The sequence below is a fragment of the Sorex fumeus genome, unplaced genomic scaffold (assembly GCF_029834395.1).
Source record: "Sorex fumeus unplaced genomic scaffold, SorFum_2.1 ptg000044l, whole genome shotgun sequence".
NCBI classification, from domain to species: Eukaryota; Metazoa; Chordata; class Mammalia; order Eulipotyphla; family Soricidae; genus Sorex; species Sorex fumeus.
This window is the reverse complement of record NW_026606101.1, coordinates 8,668,777-8,690,706: the sequence shown is the minus strand read 5'-3', so window position 1 is coordinate 8,690,706 and position 21,930 is coordinate 8,668,777. Positions and strand designations below refer to the sequence as shown.

General features: G+C 52.7%; 1 protein-coding gene across 1 annotated transcript in view; it reads left to right on the top strand.

Moving 5' to 3' along the window:
• CTNNBL1 (catenin beta like 1) overlaps window positions 1-21,930 on the top strand; it is a 186,485-nt gene that overhangs the window by 114,801 nt on the left and 49,754 nt on the right. Inside the window, exon 11 of the mRNA XM_056121215.1 lies at window positions 9,701-9,882. Coding sequence (XP_055977190.1) covers window positions 9,701-9,882 — 182 coding nt within the window. The remainder of the gene's footprint in view (window positions 1-9,700; window positions 9,883-21,930) is intronic.

The following is a 21,930-nucleotide window of genomic DNA, read 5'->3' as shown; positions in this document are numbered from 1 at the left end:
GGCGGGTGTCACACCCACCAGCTGCCCCCCAGCGCCGTGTAATCCCATCAACGGCCAACCCAGAGACTATAAAACCCAGCTCCCGGAAGCGCATGGCCGTGCGACATCTTATTATCTCATTCTTGCTTTGAACAACCTGGCAGGCTACCGAATGTAACCTGCCCACACGGTAGAGTCTGGCAAACTCCCCGTGGTGTACCCAGTATGCCAAATACCAGTAACAATGATGGGTCTTATTCTCCTAACCCTGAAAGAGCCTTGAATGTGGCACTTTTTAGAATCTCAGGGTAGGACGAAGGAGACATTGCTGGTGCCTGCTTGAGGCATTCGACGAATAACAGGATGATCGTGATCGTTATTAATAGTATGAGATGTCATGCGGCCACGAAAGCAAAATTCTAATTTTTTTTTAAAATATTTGGGGTCCGGAGGCATCCCTGCGACGTGCCGCTCTCTTCCAAGATTCACTTGTGAGTCTCTGAATCATGGCCATTAATGTGCTTAAAGAGATAGTTCTTGGGCGTGACTGCCAGGAAATTGGAGGTGTGGGGAGATGGGGAGGAGGTTGCCCATCCCGACTCTGTGAAGCCTGGGGTTTTCAGTCACTGATGCTGCATACCTGGGCTTTTCAGCGGGTTCATTCTCACGCGTGGGGGACTCGGGAGGCACCTGTGAAGGTCGGCCTGTTTACTGACTTTTCATTTACTTGGCTTGAGGGCCACACCAGGTGCAGAGCTCGGGGGGACCAAACCCAGGATTGCTCTGCAGACTGCTGAACTCCTCTCCACACCCCGCTCTCCTGAGTTGGGTCTCTGGCACTGCACCCAGGTGGCCCCACGTGTGGCCCTGGTGGCCGCCAAGCCCTGAGCCATCACACATGCCCGAGCAGGCCAAGCCTTCTCGGGGATCCCTCCTCATGTTCGACCCCACTGGCAGTGGCCCTTATTCTTTGAAGAAATGAATCTGCTGTGTGCAGTCAGTATACACACACACACACATATACTCAACACACACACACACACACACACACACAGACACACACACACCTGCCTGTGCTGAGGTGCTGAGGTCATTTACATTTAAAGTGATGTATTGATATAGTGATTAATAGTTGGGCTCATCGACCCTGCTGAAGGTTGTTCTGGTCTTTTCATTTCCTCACCCCCGCCACCGCCGTTGTATTTGTGCTCACGTTTGCTTGGGCCCTTTCAGAGGAACCGTTTTCTTCTTGCTTTCTTCTCCTCGGTGCCTTCTTAGCTCCTCCCCTTTGCTTTAACAGTTTTTTTTCAGCCCCCCCCTGCCCCTCCCCAACCCATCCCCCGATTAGTTGTTGGGGCCAGTGGGAGCCACACCCAGGCTCAGCCAGGGCTTCCGACCCTTGGGCTGGGGGCTACACACTCACGGCGGGGGGGGGGGGGGGGGGGGGGCGGGCGTCACTGTGGGGCTCACACAGATGCACGCCGAGGGCCGCACCCCTTCGTTGCAGTGCTCATGCTCACTAACTGCATCGTGCTGAGAGATCACACACTGTGGGGTGGCACGGGGTGGGGGGAATCCCCTCAGCAGAGCTGCCAGCACTTTGCTTGGCCCTGGGAGGTGGGGGGCGAGCACGGGGGCTTGAACATGTGACTGCCTGCTGGCCGGACAAGCTCCACTGCCCTACCCTAAGCCCCCGCCCCCTGGTTTGCTCTTTTGGTGTTTTTGTTCTCCCTCTCTACTTTATCCCTTTTTTGGTTCTCACCTCCCACCCTTTTTTTTTGAGGTGCCCGACATGGGAGCCCCCATTCCTGCCAGTGCTTGGGGACCCTCACCGTGCTGGTGACCCCTCCTCAAGTCTCACACATGCGGTTAGCGGGGCTGGGTGTTAAGGTTGCTGGGGTCCGTGTCTGACTCTGCCCGTCCTGAACCCTGGCCAGCGGCCTTCTGTCTTGGGGTACTCATGGACAGGAACTTTATCATAGACAGGATAAAGCAAGTAAGAACCATCTCCCCCGACGCTGGCCAGGCTTCCTGCCCGGGTGGGTCCAGAGGCTCAGCCTCCTACAGTGAATGCCACCACTTACTGTTTCACGCCTCAGTTTCTCTTGGCCAGGCAGAGAGGAGGCTGGACCACTTTTTCTCGTGCTTCAAATTTGTTTCCTCTCGGCTTCCTCCCCGCCCTCCATCTCAGCACCCACTGGCCCCTGTTGGACACCTCATAAACCCGACGGAAGAACAAGCAAGCAGACAAAAAAATTCGATGGAGAATGCATGTTTTTGTGTACTAGAGAAGAAACTGAGCAGAGTGACCCCGGGACCCCATCCCCATGGCCTCTCCACATCGGGGTCACTCTGGGAGTCGTTGGGGACTCGGCCCCGACCTCACAGTGGCGGGCACTTGCATGATCGACACCCCAATGAACCCAGACAAGACTAAGATAAACTGCTTGTCCTCCAGTAGAATAAATATTTCAAATAAAGTCAACCCCAGAAAGTCAGGCCAAACGGCTATTGATTGCTAAAAGCCTGAACTTGAGCCCAATGAATATTCCAAAGTTCACCTCCTTGCAGCTTGTGTAAATGGGGATCAATATGCAATTACGGCCCCCCTCCCTTAAACGTGTCTCGGGCTGTCTGCCGAAAGAAGAAGGGGGTTTACTTTCAAAATCGGTTGTTTGTGGAATTTGCTTGGGTAGGGAAAAAAGGAGATTTGACTCGCCCAGAGAGTCCTTGTACCTCTAGTCTTTCAGACAATTCTCCGTTCCTTGTGAAATGCTTGAATGTATGCCGAGGAGCAGGCGGAGGTGCCCTGCTCGGTGACCGTCATTCGTTTGGAGAGGCTTTTCCCTGAGTGACTAAACAATGAGGAGATTGTGGCTCAGTTTCCTTATTTCTGCTCCCATGATTATCTGCTCTAGTCAGAGCCTTTGTAAATTCGAGTTTGTAAGGTCGGATGCTGGAGTCCAGCTGCCGTGAAAACGAATACATTACTTGCCAGGCTCCTGGTTAGAATTTCATCTTAGAGAGAGAGAGAAAGAAAGAGGGAGGGAGGGAGGGGGAGGGGGAGAGAGAGAGACACACACACACACACACACACACACACACACACACACACACACTTCCTGCCGAATTTGGAACCTCATGTCTCCTGCACCTGATGTTTAGGATTTTATGTCTCACAATAAGCCTTTCTCATGCAGACCCTGCCTTCTTTAGCACCTTCCGGTTTCCTACCATGCTGCTGGTCACTCCTCCTGACGCCCACCCTGCCCCCAGGCTCAGTTGCTCCAGCCCCTCTTCCCCCAGCTGGGTGATGCTTTCTGAGTGTATCTGGCCATGCCCTGCTTTTCCAGACTATTCCCTGGGTTCTAGCACCTGTGGCTTGGAGCCCAGGATCCCTGGCGACACTCCAGGACCTGTCACGACCTCTTGGTGTCCACTTCTCAGTAGTGCCCCTGCCGCTGGTCGCTCGGAGCTCAGCGCTACTCAGTGTCAGTCTCCATCCTCCTCCCCCTTGGCTCCTGCTGCCTCCTGCCAGTCCGCCTCAGCCACTATTCCCTCTTCTCTGCCTCGCTGACTCTGTCTCTAGGTTCCGGTTCCAATTCCCTTCCACTGGACACCTTGGCTGACTGTGCCCAGATATCATCAGTTATCTCCATCTGTCAGATGTAATTTTCATAGCTTAGAACAAGAGAGGAGCTTATAGTGGGCCAGGGAGACAGTGCTACCCTTGCCTGTGACCGACCTGGCTTTGATCCCCGGCATCCTGTATGGTCCCCCGAGAACCAGCAGGAGTGATCCTTGAGCACAGATCCAGGAGAAAGTCCTAAACATTGCTGGGTGTTGCAAGAAAGAGAGGTAGGGAGGGAGGAAGGAAGCGAGGGATGCATAGCTTATAATTTCTAGTGGCGAACATGCTGATTGATCTTTTTTCCTCAACCCTTTTAATCTCAGTAGTTCTCTTGGATGCCATTGGATTGTCTGTAGATCATTTATGATTGATCCCATTGCATATGGAGGAAAAATGGGAATATTGACACCCATCTTGGTTTGCTCAGTTCTGAGGGTTGTCCTGGAAACTTGCCTTCAAGTTCTAACACGCGCACAGCCCTTGGTGACCCAGAGTGGTCCGACAGGAAGCGCACCTCTGGCAGCCATTCCCCTGTCTCTCCCCACCCATGGGACGGGCCTGGCTGTTGGTGACCAAAAAAAAAAAAATTTTGTCACCATTAGTCCTGTGCTAGTGGAATGTTTTTGTCTGTCTGTCTGTCTGCTACACCCAGTGATGCTCAGGGGTTACTCCTGGCTCTGCATTCAGGAATTATTTCTGGAGGTGCTTGGAGACCATTTGGGTTGCTAGGGATCAAATCTGGTTGACCATATGCAAAATAAGTGCCCTACCTGCTGTGCTATATCCCTCCCGCCCCAGTAGTGGAATGTTTTAATAGTAACAGTTCCCTCTGAGAGACTGTCCTAAAGGGATGCTTCTGATTCCTTTGGATTCTGAGTCAGTCACCAAGGAAGAGGAAGAGTGCCTCTGTTTCATCAGGATTTCCTCCCTTTCCTGGAGTAGTCACCTTGCTTTATCTATTAATTTCCCCTCCCTTTTAGAAATCTTAATTTTTGACACCCTATAATATTAAAATTTTTCACACTTAAGAATATTCAAAAATCTGGTGGTCTCTTCTCTAGACTTTATTACACACTCTGTGTGTGTGTGTGTGTGTGTGTCTGACTCAATTGACACATATTGCATATTAGTATCGGAACAAACAGGCTGAATGGTATCATTTTTATTTCTAGGATTAGATTTCTTTCCTGGGCTGGAGCTATAGAACAGCGGGAAGGGTGTTTGCCTTGCACGCGGCCGACCCGGGTTCAATTCCTCCGTCCCTCTCGGAGAGCCCGGCAAGCTACCGAGAGTATCCCGCCTGCACAACAGAGCCTGGCAAGCTCCCTGTGGCATATTCAATATGCCAAAAACAGTAATAAGTCTCAATGGAGACATTACTGGTACCCGCTCAAGCAAATCGATGAACAACGGGACTGCAGTGCTGCAGTGCTGTTCTTTTCCCGTAGGACGTTTTGTGCCTGCAAGAGTACGGGATGTGGCCTTGACCAGGGCCCACACTTTCCTCTCCGATCTAAGTCAGAGCCCTGCTGCAGACCTTTCCTTCCACGCTGCCGGCTCAGCTCTGCCTTAAGCGCCTTGGTGCCTTGATGCTCACCGCTCCTTTCTTTAACATTTTGCCCTGAAAATGTGCATGAGACTAGAGCATAGTACAGTGGATAGGGCACTGGCTTTGCACACGGCCAACCTGGGTTCGATCCCTGGCACCTCGCATGATCCCTCCCAGCCCCGCCAGGAGTGATTCCTGAGCACCTCCGAGCGTGGCCCCAAAACCATACATAAAAAGCAGAGAAAATGTACATGATCAGTAGATGTAACTGCTCAGATCTCAACCCAGGTGGGGCCCTTGGAATGGTCTTCCTTGGCCTTGGATCCCTCTGTAGTCATTCCTTCACACGCCCAGCAAACTGTGTCTTGATTTTTTTTTTTCCATCTGTTTCCTATTGCCGGGTTTAAGCTCCTCGATCAAGAGATTTCTGGATCTGTCCTGTTCACATAAGAGGTATCCAGTAAATATTTGTTGATTGAATGATACATGGGGGAAATTATATGCTGGCTTGTACCTTTCCCTATTTGTTCTATATTAATTTAGTCTCTCTAAATAGATTTAATGCTTTCAAAACAGAAACCGGGCTCTTCTCTCCCCCTCGAGCCCGTCCCATGGCCGCGGAAGCGCTCGGTAAATATCACGTTCGCTGGCTTGGTGGATCAGTCATGCTGAGATCTCAAGCTGCTGGCATGGTGCTCCCCTCTCCCGCAGCGAGGGGGTAAACAGTGTCAGGCGAAAGGAAATTAGGCTCCGAGAGGCTCTTCAGGAGAAGCACTCGCTGGCGGGATGACTTCCCGGGGACAGAATCACCATTAGATTTTCTTAAAAAGATTTGTTCTCTTCTAATTCTGAATGGGCGCGCTACATGTTCATTAGGGCAAAAAGTGAACAATATGTAAAAGAAGAAAGAGGACTAAGGTGCAGGGAAACCACCTTGTCAACCTCCCTTTTGCATGATAAAAATGCCCCAATGAGGAATCGTGGGCATGGCAGGGTGCACTTCCAAGAACTCCGCCACCAGTGTTCTGTTTAACGATGAAAATAGGATGTTTTGGGGCTGGAGCAATAGCACAGCGGGTAGGGCATTTGCCTTACATGCGGCCAACCTGGGTTCGATTCCCAGCATCCCATATGGTCCCCCGAGCATCACCAGGAGTGATTCCTGAGTGCACAACCAGGAGTAACCCCTTTGCATCGCCAGGTGTGACCCAAAAAAAAAGCGAAAAAAGAAAAAAATAGGATGTTTCTTCCTTGCTATCAGGTAAAAGATATGATGGCCACCAAAATGCATACGTCTTTCTTTTTTTTGGGGGGGTCATACCCAGCGATGCTCAGGGGCTACCCCTGGCTCGTGCACTCAGGAATTACTCCTGGTGGTGCTCAGGGGACCATATGGGATGCTGGGAATTGAACCCAGGTAGGCCGTGTGCAAGGCAAACACCCTACCTGCTGTGCTATCACTCCAGCCCCGCATACATCTTTCTAACACTGGACTCGAGGCCTGGCCAGGGCACTCAGGCAATGAAATGAAATAAAAGGCCTGCAGTTGGGCCGGAGCCATAGTACAGAGGGAATGGTGCTTGCCTCGCACACAGCCAACCCGGGTTCCATCCCTGGCATTCCTTCTGGTCCCCTGAGCACTGCCAGGAGTAACCCCTGGGCATCTCTGGGTGTGGCCCAAACTACTCCCCACCAAAAAAAAAAAGAAGTCAATCATCCTGAAAAGTGGCGAGGGGGGACAAGTGTAGTTTTCTGTTTTAAAGCTCACTGCAAAGCAGTGATAATGAAGATAGTGCAGTGCTGGCATAAATCAATAGAATAAAATTGGAAATCTCAGGTGTCTCTGGCTAACCGATTTCCAGCATGAGCACCACAGCGACGGAATGGGGAAAAAAACAGACTCAGTCGGTGGTCCTCAGAAATCAGATGTCGAGAGCCAAAAGGATGAAGCTGCTTCCTTAATCTCACACCACATACAATTTAAGGACTCAAACTCTTAAAAGCCTTAGACAAAAACATAGATTAAATCTTGGTGATACTGCATTTGGCAGTGTTTCTTATGTAGGATTTTTTTTTAAGAGAAAGCACAATTAAAAACAGAAAATGATAAGTATCTTGGACTTTATCAAAATGAAAACCTTTTCTTCTTCAAAGTGCACTATATAAAGAAAATGAGGAGACAGCATTTAGAATGGAATGCTTGCAGATTATATATATTTGTAAAGGGACATCTGTCTAGAATGAAGAACTGTTATAACTTGGTTATAAAGAGAATTAAGCTAATTTTAAAATGGGCAAAGAATGCAAGTAGATCTTTCTCCAGAGGTAGAGGTCGAGAGAGAGAGAGAGAGAGAGAGAGAGAGAGGCAGAACCAGATAGACAGACAAGCAGGCAGGAAGACAGAGAGAGACAACCCTGGTTTAATCCTTGGCACCATGCGGACCCCCAGCCTTGAGCTGGGAGCAGCCCTCGAGCACTGCCAGTCCTGTCCTAAAAACCAAAAGGGAGAAAAGGGAAGGTATACATTGACGACCAAGAAAATCTGCTTGAGTCATTAATTATTAGGGAAATGCGACTCAAAGGCAAAATGAGATCTAGCACTCACACCCACCCACTAGGACGACTGGCAACAGAGTGCCAGCTAACACACATGGGCAAACGGCTCCGGAAATCATACGGTTTGTACACCACTCTGGGAATGCAAAATGGTTCAGCCACATAGGAGAACGACCTGACAGTCCCTTGCTCAGAAGGCCCAGCCTGAGGCCAGAGAGACCTTGACCCCTCCTGACTCCCGGCTGGCTCTGGCTCCATCCCTGGCAAGGCCTGGTTCTCCCGAGCTTCTCTGGGAATGACCCCTGAGCCCCCAGGCCCCATCAGGTCTGACCCCAAACTGCCCTCCTCCCAAAAAAGTTTGAACAGAGAGATGCCTTTGCCTGGATCTAATATGCAGTAAGGAGACGAAAACCCATTCCTCCCCTCCAAGGCCAGGCCTGGGAGAACACCTTTACCGCAGCACTAGCCAGTGCCAAGACAAGGCGATCACCCTCGTGTCCAGGGCGAAGGGCCAGAGAGCTCAGTGTTTCCCTCAGTGTGACGATAAGGCTGAGCCCTGAGAAACATCACCCTCGGAGAAAAGCTGGTCACAGGGGGCTGGGTGTTGCCCGGAGCACATCCCAGTCTGTGTGCGGCCCTGAACTCATCTCTGGCTCACAGCACCACACACCAACAGGTATACCCATGTGGGGTGGCCCGGCTGTGCATTTTCAGTGCTCTGGTGGATGTGGCCCCTTCACAAGGCTTCTGTTTGGTTTGGGGGCCACGTAGTGATGCTCAGGGCTTGCTCCAGGCTCTGTGTCCAGGAATCACTCCTAGCTGACTAGGGAGAACAGATGGGATATGGGGAATCGAACCCAGGTTGGCCACGTGCTATCTCTCCAGCTCCATAGAAAGGGTTTTGTTGTTGTTGTTTTGGGAAGAGTAGCACATCGGGTAGGGTGCTTGCCTTGCACGTGGCGGACCCGGTCGACGCAAGTTATTGAGTCCTCCGCCCCTCTTGGAGAGCCCAGCAAGCTACCGAGAGTATCTCGCCCATACAGCAGAGCCTGGCAAGCTCCCATCCTATATGCCAAACACAGTAACAACAAGTGTCACAATGTTACTGGGCCCGCTGGAGCAAATCAGTGAACAATGGGAGGACAGTGACAGTGAGAGTTTGGGGAGGGATATTGTTTGTTTCTTTCAAATTGGTCACAGTGATCACTGTTTTGATCCTATTTCCTTGAAGTATCCAGAGTATACAGATCCATAGAGAAAGGAAGTGTGTCTTGGGGGGCATAGCCGGGGTGGGGGGCGGGGAGGCCGGAAGGGCAGGGTGTGACGCAGACAGCTGAAGGGACAGGAGCGGGTTTCTTGTCCAGGTGATGGCTGCTCATGCCTGTGAATAGACTAAAATGTCGAGTTGTACATTTTAAATGGGTGAATTGTGTGTGAGTTGAATATCTCCGTAAAGCAGTTTCAAAAATTGAAAGAGACAAGAGAATAGAGCTGCCCATACCCCCGCCATCCCGGAAATAACTTTCATTTGCATTTCCATCCGTTTCTTTCCCATCTTTTTTTAGTGCACATTTTAAAAGTAATTTAGGCTGTGCTTCAGTACAGAATACTGACTTTTTGTGACTTTTGTGTCATCCGCGCTTGTTCATTTTTCTGCCGGCTCCTAATTGTCCGCAAGTGTGTAACATTCCATTGAGATATCCCATAATTAGTCCTATTTTCTCATTGGTACATATTTGAATCATCTTAATTTTCCTTTTCATCTCTTCTGTGGTGGATGCTACAGTAAATATGTTTGTCTTGGGGGCCTGGGGGGGGGGGGGGAACGACACTTGACAGTGCTCAGGGGTTCCTCGTGGCTCCCAGAGGTGCTCAGGATGAAACCAGAGCCGGCGTGCACAGTGCGTGCCTTAGCCCGTGGTGACTATGTCTCTGGCCCATGTTTATGGCCTTGAAGGGCCTCACGTGAAACCTCTCGTCCCCAGAGAAAAGAAGATTTCCCGGAGCAGCGCCCTCAAAGTCCTGGACCATGCCATGATCGGCCCCGAGGGCACCGACAACTGCCATAAGTTTGTGGATATTCTTGGCCTGCGAACCATCTTCCCCCTCTTCATGAAATCCCCCCGGAAGATCAAGAAGGTCGGCACGACGGAGAAGGAGCACGAAGGTGGGTTCCTGGGAGCAGCCCTCCCGGTCGGGGGCATCAGGAGGAAGGGGGAGCCGGAGCTGTGTTGGGGCCCGGCAGGAGGAGGGTTGCCTATTTCCAGTGTCTTACTTCCTGTGCATGTTTGTTTTTTTTTTTTTTTTTTAAAGGGCATCCCGGGTATCTCTGGTCCTCTGCAGCCCTTGTTTCACCTTCGTTCTCTGTTGGCTAGAATTGTGGTGGCTCCTTTTTCCTTCTGGCCTGTGAGTCTCCAGGCAGAGGTTGTGTCATCTCGTCAGCCGTCACCAGTGTCTCTCTGATCAAAGACCCTTTTGGGAAGAGTGACGAGGTGGCAGCAGCACTTGTCACTTCCGGCAAGGCCCCTTCACGTATTTCTGTATTGAAGTCGAATTCAGCCGACACCAGGAATCCCCCAAACTATTGACTGCTGCCCAGCTTCCCCCCCTCGATGTTTTTCCTCCCCGACGGGACGCGTTCCCAGCAGAGAGCTGCCAGAGGGACCCGTCTCAGCCTGCTGCGCCGTCTGTTCTTCCATAAGTACCCACTGTTAACCCCCACTCCGTCCCCCGCCTCCACCCCTGAGCCACCACTGATGGTGATGCTGGGGGAGTTACAGGACCGCAGGGTTTTATTTGGTATGTGGCAAAGGGCAGGGGGAAGATAGGGAGAGGGAGGGGGAAGGCTGAGCCCACCCCGCGGCTGATGGGCTGGCGTGTCAGAGGAAACATCCGTCCCGTGCTCTGGGAGAACGCCTCCTGCCCATGGTCGGGAAGCTGGTGCCTGCAGGATCTTTCGCCGTCCTCACCTGCCTGCCTCAAAGCACCTGTCTGTCTCAAACGCAGCGTGATCTCACTTACCTCTGGCATACGAAGTGATGAGGAGATGTCGTGGAGTAAAGGGGGGATGCCTAGGTCACCCTTGACCCCAGAGTTTAGGGAGGAGAAGGACAGAGATGGAAAGAAATCAAGGAAGGGTGGGGGAGATAAGGGGAAGTGATGGGCGAGCAGGGGTTGGGGCTTCCGTTGTGCTGTTGGCGTGGAGAGACTCAGCGACCCGGAAAACATATACTCTACACCGAAACCACTGAACTCTGTAATGTGCCTATCCAGGCGGCAGGTGGGGGACGGGACGGACGGAATAGGGGCACACTGGGGGAGGGAAGGTGACACGGGTAGGGGGGATTAGTGTTGATGTATTTATTATATGCCTAAAACTCAACTACCAAGTTGAGTTTTTGTAAGTCACAGTTCTTTGATGAAATTAAAAATAATTTTTTTTGAGGGAGCAGGTGAGAGACCAAAAAAAAAAAAATCCTCCTCCTGTCTGTTCTTCTCAGCTGGAAGGAAGGTGGTCTGTACTCTGGAGGTCACTTTCCTTCTCTCCTTCTCCCACTGACTCAGTTCTCCAGGGCCAGCAGGGAGTTAGGGAAGGCAGGACTGGGCAGGGCAGAGAACTGTAGCCTAAAGATCCAAGAAGGAGAGGAGGTTCTGGTCACCCCCACGGAGAGAGGCCAGGCACTGCCCAGAGACAGCCGAGCCTCTGTGGGGCTTTTTGTCCAGTCCTCTGTGGAAATTCAGAGGAGGAGGTCTTTGAGACGGCCTACGTCCTGGCCCCACTTCATTATACGCTTACTTAGGCCCCCGTGGGGTTTTCGCTGAGAGCACTCAGGAAGGAGCCAGCCCGGGGCTGCTTCTGAGGCCTCTGAAATGAAGGTGCTGGACTCCTGGACACAGGCTCTGATGTCTGTGTGTTAGACCCTGGTTGCCGGGGCTTTGTCCTGGAATCCCGGAAATGCCCCCGGGCCACCCTGCTGGTCCTGTTGAGGGCCTCGAGGTCATGCGGAAGCGTCTCCCGGCACAGACTCTGCCTCTCTGGGCACGGTCCTGAGCCGAGCAGTGACAGATTCAGCGAGCAGCTGTTTTCCTGTTGAGAGCTGTGCCCGGCGGCCGCGTGCTGGTAACAGTACATTTGGTTTCGAGTAGGCACGTTAGGAATTTGATAACAGGATATTAGTGAGGGCAATGGCTTGGTAAGACAGCTCCGGGGAGGCATGTGAGGCCGTAATGGGGCTGCCGACGATGCGTCTCTGCACCCCAGCCCAGCGGAGCCCAGAGAGAGGCGGACCCCACCAGGAGCATAGCCCTGGGCCACCCCCGCCCTGCACCCCGCCCTGATGCCAAGGGTTGGGCGGGCGGGAGGAGTGAGAGTGCAGGGCTTCCTCCTCCTCTCTCACCTGCCAGGCGTGTGTGTGTGTGTGTGTGTGTGTGTGTGTGTGTGTGTGTGTGAGAGAGAGAGAGAGAGAGAGAGAGAGAGTGAAGGAGAGAGAGATTGTGTACCTGTGCATTCCTGCTTATGGACTGATTGTATGTGTGTATGTGTGAGAGTGAGAGAGAGATTGTGTATGTGTCTGTGCGTACTTGTTATGGGCTGATTGTGTGTGTGTGTGTGTGTGTTTCTGCACATGAGCTGAGACTGTGTTTGTGTATGACTCTGTGTGTGTGTGTTGGATTCTTGCACATGGGCTGACTCTGTGTATGTGTGTGTGTGTTTGTGAGACTGTGTGTGTATACATGTGTGTGTTCCTGTGCGTGGGCTGGGCCATCACCTGGCACACAGGCACAGCTCAGCTGACACACAGCAGCCTCAGCCCAACCAGAGCACCCCTGCACCCCCCTCTAGTGCTCCCTGCCCCTCGCTCCCACCCTGCTCCGTCTGTAGCACCTCTCTGCCTGCCTGGCTGCCTCTGCGGGTCCTGGGTGTGAGTGCTGCTCTTGTTTTGCTTCGCTTTTGGGACCACACCTGGAGGTGCTCAGGGCTTACTCCTGGCTCTGCGCTCAGGAATTACTCCTGGCAGGGACAGGGCACCATATGGGCTGATGGGGACCAAAATCCAGGTTGGCCAGATGCGAGGCAAACACCCTACCCACCATGCTGTCTCTCTGGCCCGGGATATTAGTTTCTTAGGAAGTGTCCCAGGAGCCCCCATGGTCCAGGACTTCATAACCTTCAGATCGTGGAGCCAAGGGCCTTACCGCCTCTGGGTCCCAGGCGCTAGACCAGTGCTTGGCATGTGATATATTAACAAGTCAGTGTTTATTAACCGCAACAACTAATTAGCCACTTCCCTGAAAGACCGACATGAGTTTGGGGTTCTCCCTGGAGCCCCCCAGATTGAAGGTGTCAGTTCAGTTGTCAGCCTTACACATGAGGGACGTGGTCTTTCACCCAGCTTATGGTTATATTTTTTTGTTGTGGGGGTGCCACACCCCCATGGTCACTCAGCTTGTTTAGAAGCTAAACAAATGGTGGTCAACGTAAATTGTCTCCAGGCCCCCGCTAGGACGTGCCGCAGTTAGTAACCCATCAGCTAACTCAGCACCATAGCCAGGAACCAGCCAGTCGGAAGCTCTGGGGGGCTGCCCTCAGCCTTTCTTTTTTGTCCGGCCTCTGGATTCGGTGTATCGGGGTCTGCCTCTGTCACTTCATGCTGGCCCAGTCTCAGCCCCTGGCCTGTCTCAGGATTATCACCCAGAAAAGCACAAGAAAGAGGGGGGCTTTATGGGCCAGAAACCCCCATGGGGCAAGCACGCGTGTCCCTGTCACGGGCTGTCGAGCCAACTTCCACACAGAGGGGGTGCTCTCTGGAGAGCCCCAAACAGGAGAGGGGGCTTGGCTTTGTGCTCGATAGACTCGGGGTGACTTAACAGCCTTACGTCTTTAGTGGTTGGGGGGACACTCAGGTATATATGTATGGGGAACGACAGTGTCGTGATGCCGCATGCAGTAGAGGAGCATCGGGTGATGCCCATCACGGGTACAGAAAACGTGGAGGGATGTGAGTTAGGGCTGTGTTTGGAGCGCGGAGAGGAGAGGGGCCTCCGGACCGGAGGGCGCCCCGCCTTTGTGCGGTCCCCACTGCCCCATTGCCCAGCAGGCAGGGCCCTGGGCTCCTGGGGATGCAGAAGCATTTCCTGAGCGAGGCAGCTTCTCCCAGGGAGGGGGCGCACCCTCCAGACACACCCCTCCCCAGTCTCTGCCCCTCACCTCCAGCGTCCTTCCAAGGGCCGGTGTAAGGCTGGAGCGTGGGTCCAGGGTTGAAGAACACTTCGACTGTTGGATGATCAAGTCCATAGGGCTTTACCGAAACGCCTCCAGTAGCTTTGGGGCTCGGTGTGTGATGCCACCGCAGCTTGTCGCCCTGTGACATTGGACCAGCTCCTCGGCTCGGGGCCTCAGTTGCTCCTACAGTAGTGAGCCTAGATGCACCTTCCAGGGTGGGTGCAGGGCCGGGACTTGTGTGTGCCAGGCAGATACCGGAAGAGCGTGACAGGTGACACCCTGGCGTACACCCTGGGATCTACAGGTTCTCTCTTGGGCCAGGCCTGCCTCTTGTCCACCCTGGCCGTGGTGCTCACGGACCCATCCTCTCAGAGGTCAGAGGTCATAGGGAAGGCCAGGCCAGGAGACTGCCCACCTGTCCCTGGGCTCGGAGAGAGAGAACCAGAGCCTGCGGGTTGTGGTCTCACTGCCTGAGCAAGGGTGGGCTCATCTGTGGTTGGAAGGCCAGGGCGCTATGCTGAGTAGGGTGGCAGGAGGACAGCTGTGCACCCTGCACCCACAGAAGGGAGGGGGGGGAGAGGGAGAGAGGGAGAGAAAGGAGAGGGGAGAGATAGAAAGGCGAGATGAAATAGAAAGAGGAGAGGAAGGAGGGAGGAGAGAGAGAGAGAGCGAAAGAGAGAGAATGAATTTCTAGACTGAGGTGACTCCAGAGGAGGGAAGAAGCAAAAACCACTTTTATAACCTGGAATCGCTGGTAATTTAGTTCCTCTTGGCGAGTTTGGGTGGATAAGGAAAAGAAAGATTGTAATTGAATTCCATTCCGGTTTGCATAATAAAACCTTCAGGAATAGATCCGGGAGATTCTCCCTCTCGGGCTGGGCTGGAAAGGGGTGATTTGCCCTTGAGGCGGGCAGGGTGGCTGGCTCTGTGTCTTTAGAGGGAAGGGGGCCGTATCCGTGGGCTCCATGGCGTTCACTGCTCCGTGGGGCGGGAGGGGTAGAGGGAAGAGCCGGGACCCAGGAATGGCACTTGACCTTTCTTTCTCGTTTCTTTTTAAAATGCTTATTAAAATGGGTCGAATTTTCCTTGTCCTGCTTCATTAGGCTGATGAGTTATTGAGTTTGTAGCAGTTCTAGTTAATTGCACTGTTTAACACGGTTCCCCTGGAGGCTGTGTGAGCTGTGAGCGGGTGAGCACCCCGCAGCGGGCGGGCAGGCGGGTGTGCAGGGCACCCCCATGCCAGGCGTCCCACGCATGCCTCACCCAGGAGAGACAGGCGCCAAGAGGAGACGGCTCTTCCAAGAGTGCTCTCTGGGGCCAGAGAGACGACACAGCAGGCAGGGCACCTGCCTGGCAGATGTCCAGCCCAGGTCCCATCTCCAGCATCCCTCTAGGCCCCCTGAGCCCTGCCAGGAGTGACCCCTGAGCGCAAAGACTTCGGCTGTGGCCCCTAAACCAAAACAAAAGAAAGAGTTCTCTCCGGCACCTGCAGAGACTTGCCGGTGATCCTGGAGGGCTGCATGCAGGAAGCACCTAAGTCTGCCGGGTGTTTCTTGGTTCCCGCACAACGAGGAGGTGTCACCATTCCAGGCACCTCCCGGGGTTGGAAGGAGGAAATGGCACAGCGGGGCCTGTGGTCCAAGAAAGGAGCAGCCCCGGCATGGGCAGAGAAGAAGCATTTTTTAAGCCATCTACATGGACCGTGGTGCTGGCCTGGCATTGTTTGGGGCCGACTCTTTTCCCAGGGACTCCTGCTACATTCAGGTCTTACCTAATCCATCACAGGTCGTAGGGGCCCAAGGAGAGTGTGTGCCCCCTCCCCCCGCGCCTCCTCCTCCCGCCCCCAATACCCTGCTCCTTTGCCTCCTCTCCAGGGGTCGTTTCCACCTTCCTGGCAGTGCCTCACCTCCCCCGTTCATTCAGTTCCACGTCCTCGCCCTGATCCCTCTCCTCGCTGTCTGCCGCTCTCAGCTCCCACCTCTTCCTGCCGAGTCCCGGGTGTTTGACTCTGCTCTCTCCCAGGACCGTGTGGGCAGCGCTAGTGAGCCACAGATGGGGATTCTCAGACAGTGCATCCAGGCCCAGGCACAGGTCACTCAAAGCCAGACCTCCCCTACCCACGGGGCCCAAGTCTCTGCTCCTCTTCCTGGCCTGCACCCCACCACCCAAGTTAAAAGTCCATACTCGAGGCTGGAGCGATAACACAGTGGGTAGGGTGTTTGCCTTGCACACTGCCAACCCAGGTTTGATTCCTCTGCTCCTCTCGGAGAGCCCGGCAAGTGACCGAGAGTATCTCGCCCGCACGGCAGAACCTGGCAAGCTCCCTGTGACATATTCACTGTGCCAAACACAGTAACAAGTCTCACAATTTGTTGTGAGATGCTACTGGTGCCCGCTTGAGCAAATCGATGAACAGCGGGAGGACAGTGTTACACTAGTGCTACCCCAGGCTTAATATTCCTCCCGTGTCACTTCTTATAATCCCAGTTCTCCTTCCCTGTGCTCTCTTGAATCAGCTTAAGGAAACTGGTATCACAGAAATGGGGGAGATATTACAGATATTCACCAGGCAAACAAATCAGCAAGTGCGACATACATCCACAGCACACAGGGGCGCTTTGTTACGCGAGGGTGTGGAACAGGCTTGCTGAGAGAGGAAAGCCACCAGAAAGAGAGGCTGGGGCAAGGCCGGGTGAGGCTGGGGACTCCCTTCAGCGTCTGTCTGACCTGCACCCCAGATACTGTTTTATTTTGGGGCCACACCCTCCTATGCTCAGGACTCCCATCTCTGTGCTCTCTTCTGGCGGGCTCGGGCGCCCTGTGGGGTGCTGGGGATGGAGCCCGGGCTGGCCGTGTGCAAGGTGAGCACTTCACATGCTGTCACCCCGGCCCCATGTCTGAATGTGTCTTTATATGATTGAGACGCGCGTCAGCATGCCCCGTGGGCTGTAGGGCTTAGGAGACTCTGACTTGAGTGACTCAGTGAACTTGTGCCTGCTTGGCCCTGAGCCCTGAGCTGCTGGTCACGGGTCTCACTCGCCTTGCAGAGTCTGCCCCAGACGGGCTCGCTCTGCCTGGGGGGGGCAGCCACGTTAGGGGGAGGGGGCAGGGTTGCCCGGGGAAAGTGGCCCACGGGCCCGCTCATGCCTCTCCCGCAGGCTGCCCTGCACTTGTTCCCATAGTGATGTTCGATAGATAATTGTTTCCTCTGCTGTCGGAATGTGATCAATACCTATTTTCTTGGGGTTTTGTGAGGATTATTTTTGAGGTTGTGGAAGTCCAGACTTGTAGGTATTTGGGAAGAAAATAGATGGCATTTGAGGGAACCTTGAAAGATGACGTGTCCCTTCTTGTGCCAGTGAGGAGACATGGACGCACAGGCACGGGGAGCTCGTGACTGGGGCCTGCGTGTTGAAGAACACGGCTTAGGATTGAAATAACAACTAGGCTGGGCTCTTGGTCCTGTTCCTACTAGCTGTGTGACTTGGGCAAAGTTGCTTCACCTCTTTGAGGCTGTTGTTTTTTTTTTTGTTGTTTTGGGGTTTTTTTTGTTTTTTTTATGTTAAGATCAGGCTAAACTTAGCACTTAGCTCAGGAGGGTATCGTTATTAAAGCCCGCGTTGTTAAAGCTGTACTAACGTGGAACTGGTAAAGCAAAGGTCCACCCCATGCTGAATTCTGTTGCTCCAAATCGGGTGAAAATGTTTGTTCCCGGGGCCAGAGCAATAGCAGAGCAGGGAGGGCATTGGCCTTACATGCGGCTGACCCAGGTTCCATCCCCAGCAAAGCAGCTCCAGGCTTGTTTTTTGTTTGTTTGTTTGTTTTGTTGTTTGTTTTGGTGATGCGTGGGGTGAGGCGGGGGGAAGGTTTGGAGAAGGTAGGCCACACCCCCGCAGTGCTCAGGGGACCATGTGGTGCCAGGGATCGAACCTGCACCCGCTGTGTGCAACCCATGCCCGCCAGCCCATGGAAACTCTCTCCAGACCCAGAAACTTTCTTTTTCAGTGGCAGCATTAGCTACATTCTGACTTGGGTGTAGAATTTCTCACAGGTACAGTTATTATTTCTCCAGTATGACTCTCTTGGTTTTCATTTATAGTCTTGATTAAATCTTTCAGAAATAGTTTAGCATGTAGAGTGTATCTCCTCGACAGACGCAAAATAAGCAGCAGGAAAGTGCGCGCAGTGGTGGAGAAGCAGTCAGACCTTTTAAGGCTATTTCTTCCCAGCATTTTAAGTGATGTGAAAATAAGGAAGTGACTGTGGTCCCTGAGTTATTCAGATTTAGCATGATCTTGGGCCAGAGTGATCAGACAGCAGGGAGGGCGTTTGCCTGGCCGGTTTGATCTCCGCCAGCTCCCCAATTGATTGATCCCTGAGTGCAGAGACAGAAGCAGGAGGAAGCCAGGTGTGGCCTTCCCACTCCCCCCCAGAAAAAAATCCTTTTTTTTTTTAAACATAATCTTTACTAGGATGTGGTATTGCTTTTGTTTCGGGGTTGGTTTCTTTTTTTTTTTTTCTTTTTGGGTCACACCCGGCAATGCACAGGGGTTACTCCTGGCTCTGCGCTCAGGAATTACCCCTGGCGGTGCTCAGGGGACCATATGGGATGCTGGGAATTGAACCCGGTTGACTGCATGCAAGGCAAACACCCTACCCACTGTGCTATTGTTCCAGACCCCAAGATTTTCTTTTTTTTCTTTTTTTTTTTTTTTTAAGATTTGGGGCCACACCCAGCAGTGCTGTGGGTTTACTCCTGGCAGGCTCAGGGCACCGTATGGGATGCCGGGGATCAAACCTGGGCATACGCCCTCCCCACTGGACTACCATTCCAGTCCCTGGGATGTGGTTTTTGAGATCTTTCCATATGAGCCCTTTGTTGTTGTTGTTCTAAGTACACTAAATAAAGGTTTTCAAACTAATTACCCCAAAAGAAGATTCTTGACACGATGGATTTTAGAGGGAGGCTGGTTTAAAAAAAGGGGAAAAAACAGCGTTATTGCACTTTTCTGTATGAGAATACAAAGAACCAACATGGAGAATTCAAGCATTGTGGGGCTGGAGAGATAGTGCAAGGGTTAAGCTGCTTGCTGTGCATGCGACCAACCCCCCGTTCTATCCCTGGCACTGCCTGGTCCCCTGAGTACCGCTGGCTGTGTCCCAAACCTCCCACCGCCAAGGAAGGAAGAAAGGAAGGAGACTGGGGAAAAGGAAAGAATGACCCTCGGCTCACCACCCAGCTGCTGAGAACACGGACACTGCTCGCTCAAAACATTTTACATCAGGGGCTGAAGCGAAAGCACAGCGGGTAAGGCACTTTTCTTGCACGCGGCCGACCCGGGTTCGATTCCCAGCATCCCATATGGTCCTCCGAGCACGGTCAGGAGTAATTCCTGAATGTCAAGCCAGGAGTAACCCCTGAGCATCACCAGGTATGGCCCCAAAAGAAGAAAAAAAAATTTGCATCAGGTGGATCTACATCTACACGTGCGCTGTCATCTCCTAGAAATGAAATGATAGCATCCGTGCTATTTTGTAAGCAGCTGTTTTTACTTTGCCCTGGGTGCCTTGTCAGGAGTGAGCTTTATTAATGAGGAAGCTTGACTCCTTTTAGAGGACAGGGTGGAGGAGGGGTGAGCTGGTCGAAGGAGCAGTTTGGGAAGGAGAGCTGTGGTGGTTCCTGCAAACTCCTCGGATGTCGGGATGGGAAAGAAATGAGGTGTGCACAGACGGCGCATGTGTCTAGGTTCATTTGGCTTCGGCATTGGGGGAAGTGAACATGCCTTTCGAGTGGTGTTTTTCCTCCAACGTGGCAGTATTTGAATGTGTCAGACTTGTTGACATCTAACAGCAGATAAAACATGAAAGAGGATGAACTGAAAATAAACTTGCATCCCGCACCGCTGCTAAAGAACACAGTTACATGTGTGAAATGTTTGCTGGTGTCCGTCTCCAGGACTCGTGCCGTTGGCTGTGATTTCTCCGCACAGGGGCTCTTAGGTTGCTGGGGGAATGCTCTTGTGGATTTAATCATGTTGCAATCTTACTTGTTTTGTTTTGTTTTAGGGGTTTGGTTTTGTGTGTGTGTGTGTGTTTGTTTTAATGGTAAGAAAATGTCTTTGGCTTGTTTTTATAGTCAGATTGATTTTGCTTGTGGGTGCCCAGATGCGGATGAGCTGTAATTAGCATAAGAAGGAGGTTTGGAAAGATGTTGAACATTCTTTTCTGGTAGCCAAACAAAGGATCCCCAAACAGGAATTATTCTCAAGTATCCTGTTCTGGAGAAGCAGTTCTCTTTGATGCTGGAGCAGCGGCAGAGGGAGGGGGTGGGTCAGCACAAAGGCAGCGGGTCCCCTTGTGGGATGGGGTGGGTTTCTGTACCTATTCAGTGCTGGCCCTGAATCTCTTACATGGCCAGGTGGAAAGGCGCCCCCCAGCCTGTGTCCAGAAGACTTTGATTTATGATTTTGCCTTAACAGTTCTCAGGAGCTGTGGCTGGAACGAATCATTTGCTCTTTCTGATCCTCAGTTTACCCCCTTTCCGATGGAGGCGGCGATATTTCACAGCGTGTGAGAATTGGGGAAGGGAACATCTGGGGACTGTGACTTGTGCGCTGTGACCTGACACCGACGACGGAGGAGGCGGCAATGGTGTGAGCTGCAGCCCCACGTTCTGGCCTTTGTTCCTCCCATCATTTAGGTTTTTCCCCCCGGTTAACACTTTTCTTCCTTCTCTCTGGCTCCAAAGTAGAAAGAAAATGATTGTTAATTTGTTCCCGATTTGCTTCAGGGTTACTATAAAATAAATTAAGCGTATCATTTTGATAATCACTGGGGGGAAGGGAAGTGCCTACAACTTTCTTAAATGTATTGATTACTAATAAATCGTGTCTCCATGACCTGCGCCTGCTGGCTGGGGAGCGTGGGGGTGGGGGCACCCACCCTGGACTGCTCCAGCTCTGTGGTGTGAGGTTGGCGGCGGTGGCCACTGGGCCTCTGGCCTCTTGAGCTCTTGTTGTGTCCCAACATATTTGATTGCCGTCGCCCCTCTGTGCGTTGCTTCGTGACCCCGGCTTACCACTGAGGAAACAGCCCCAGAGAACCTGAGCCATCTCAAGTCGTGCCCACAGTCAAATGTCCGGCCGCTGGACTCTTGCTGCTGTGCTTCGAGGCCGCAGGGAGACCTCTGAAAAACAACGAGAAGTCAAGTGACTTTGAATCGCAGAACAACAATCCAGTCGCGTGGGCCGTTTCTCAAACTCTCATTTCAGGAGGTCGCCTTTTCTGACTGGCAGGGCCGCGGAGCTCTTGTGGAGGGTTGGGGCATCTTGATCTAAGATGGGAGCTTTGAATCTTGTCCTAGTAAAATCTTTTATTTTTCTTTTTGGGTCACACCTGGCGATGCTCTGGGGTTCCTCCTGGCTCTGCGCTCAGGAATCACTCCTTGCAGTGCTCCAGGGATTCTACAGGATGCTGGGGATCGAACCCGGGTTGGCCATATGCAAGGCAGACCTCCTCCCCACTGGACCATCTCTCTGGCCCCAGTAAAATCTTTTCTTTAACGAGGCGTATGTTTCTAGGTGGCATGCGTGGCTGTGTCATAGGGAAAGCTCCACCGGTCAGGGTCCGAGTTCCCATCCCAATCTAACCCTGGGCATGAACCCCACCCTCCGTGGGCCTCCAAGTTCCTGCGGTTGTCTCCTCGCTCCCTTGGGACCGCTCTGTGCTGGTTCTGTCTCTGGCGCTTGGAGTGAGGCCTGGGCTTGTGTCCTTTGGAGCCGACTGACCCAGGAGGCGGCGCCCCCTGGCAGAGGAATTGATGCCTCTGAAACGGGATGCAGGATGCTGCTGTCCGCCTCGCACCCTTCAGTGCTGTGCTCGGTATAGCGTCCTGACGGGTGTTGATTCCCTCCCCCTCTCTCCGACGTTCGTTTCTGATGCGTGTCTGGCATCGCGTGTTTCCAGTGTGGCCTGCCTCTGTTCAGAGTCCCC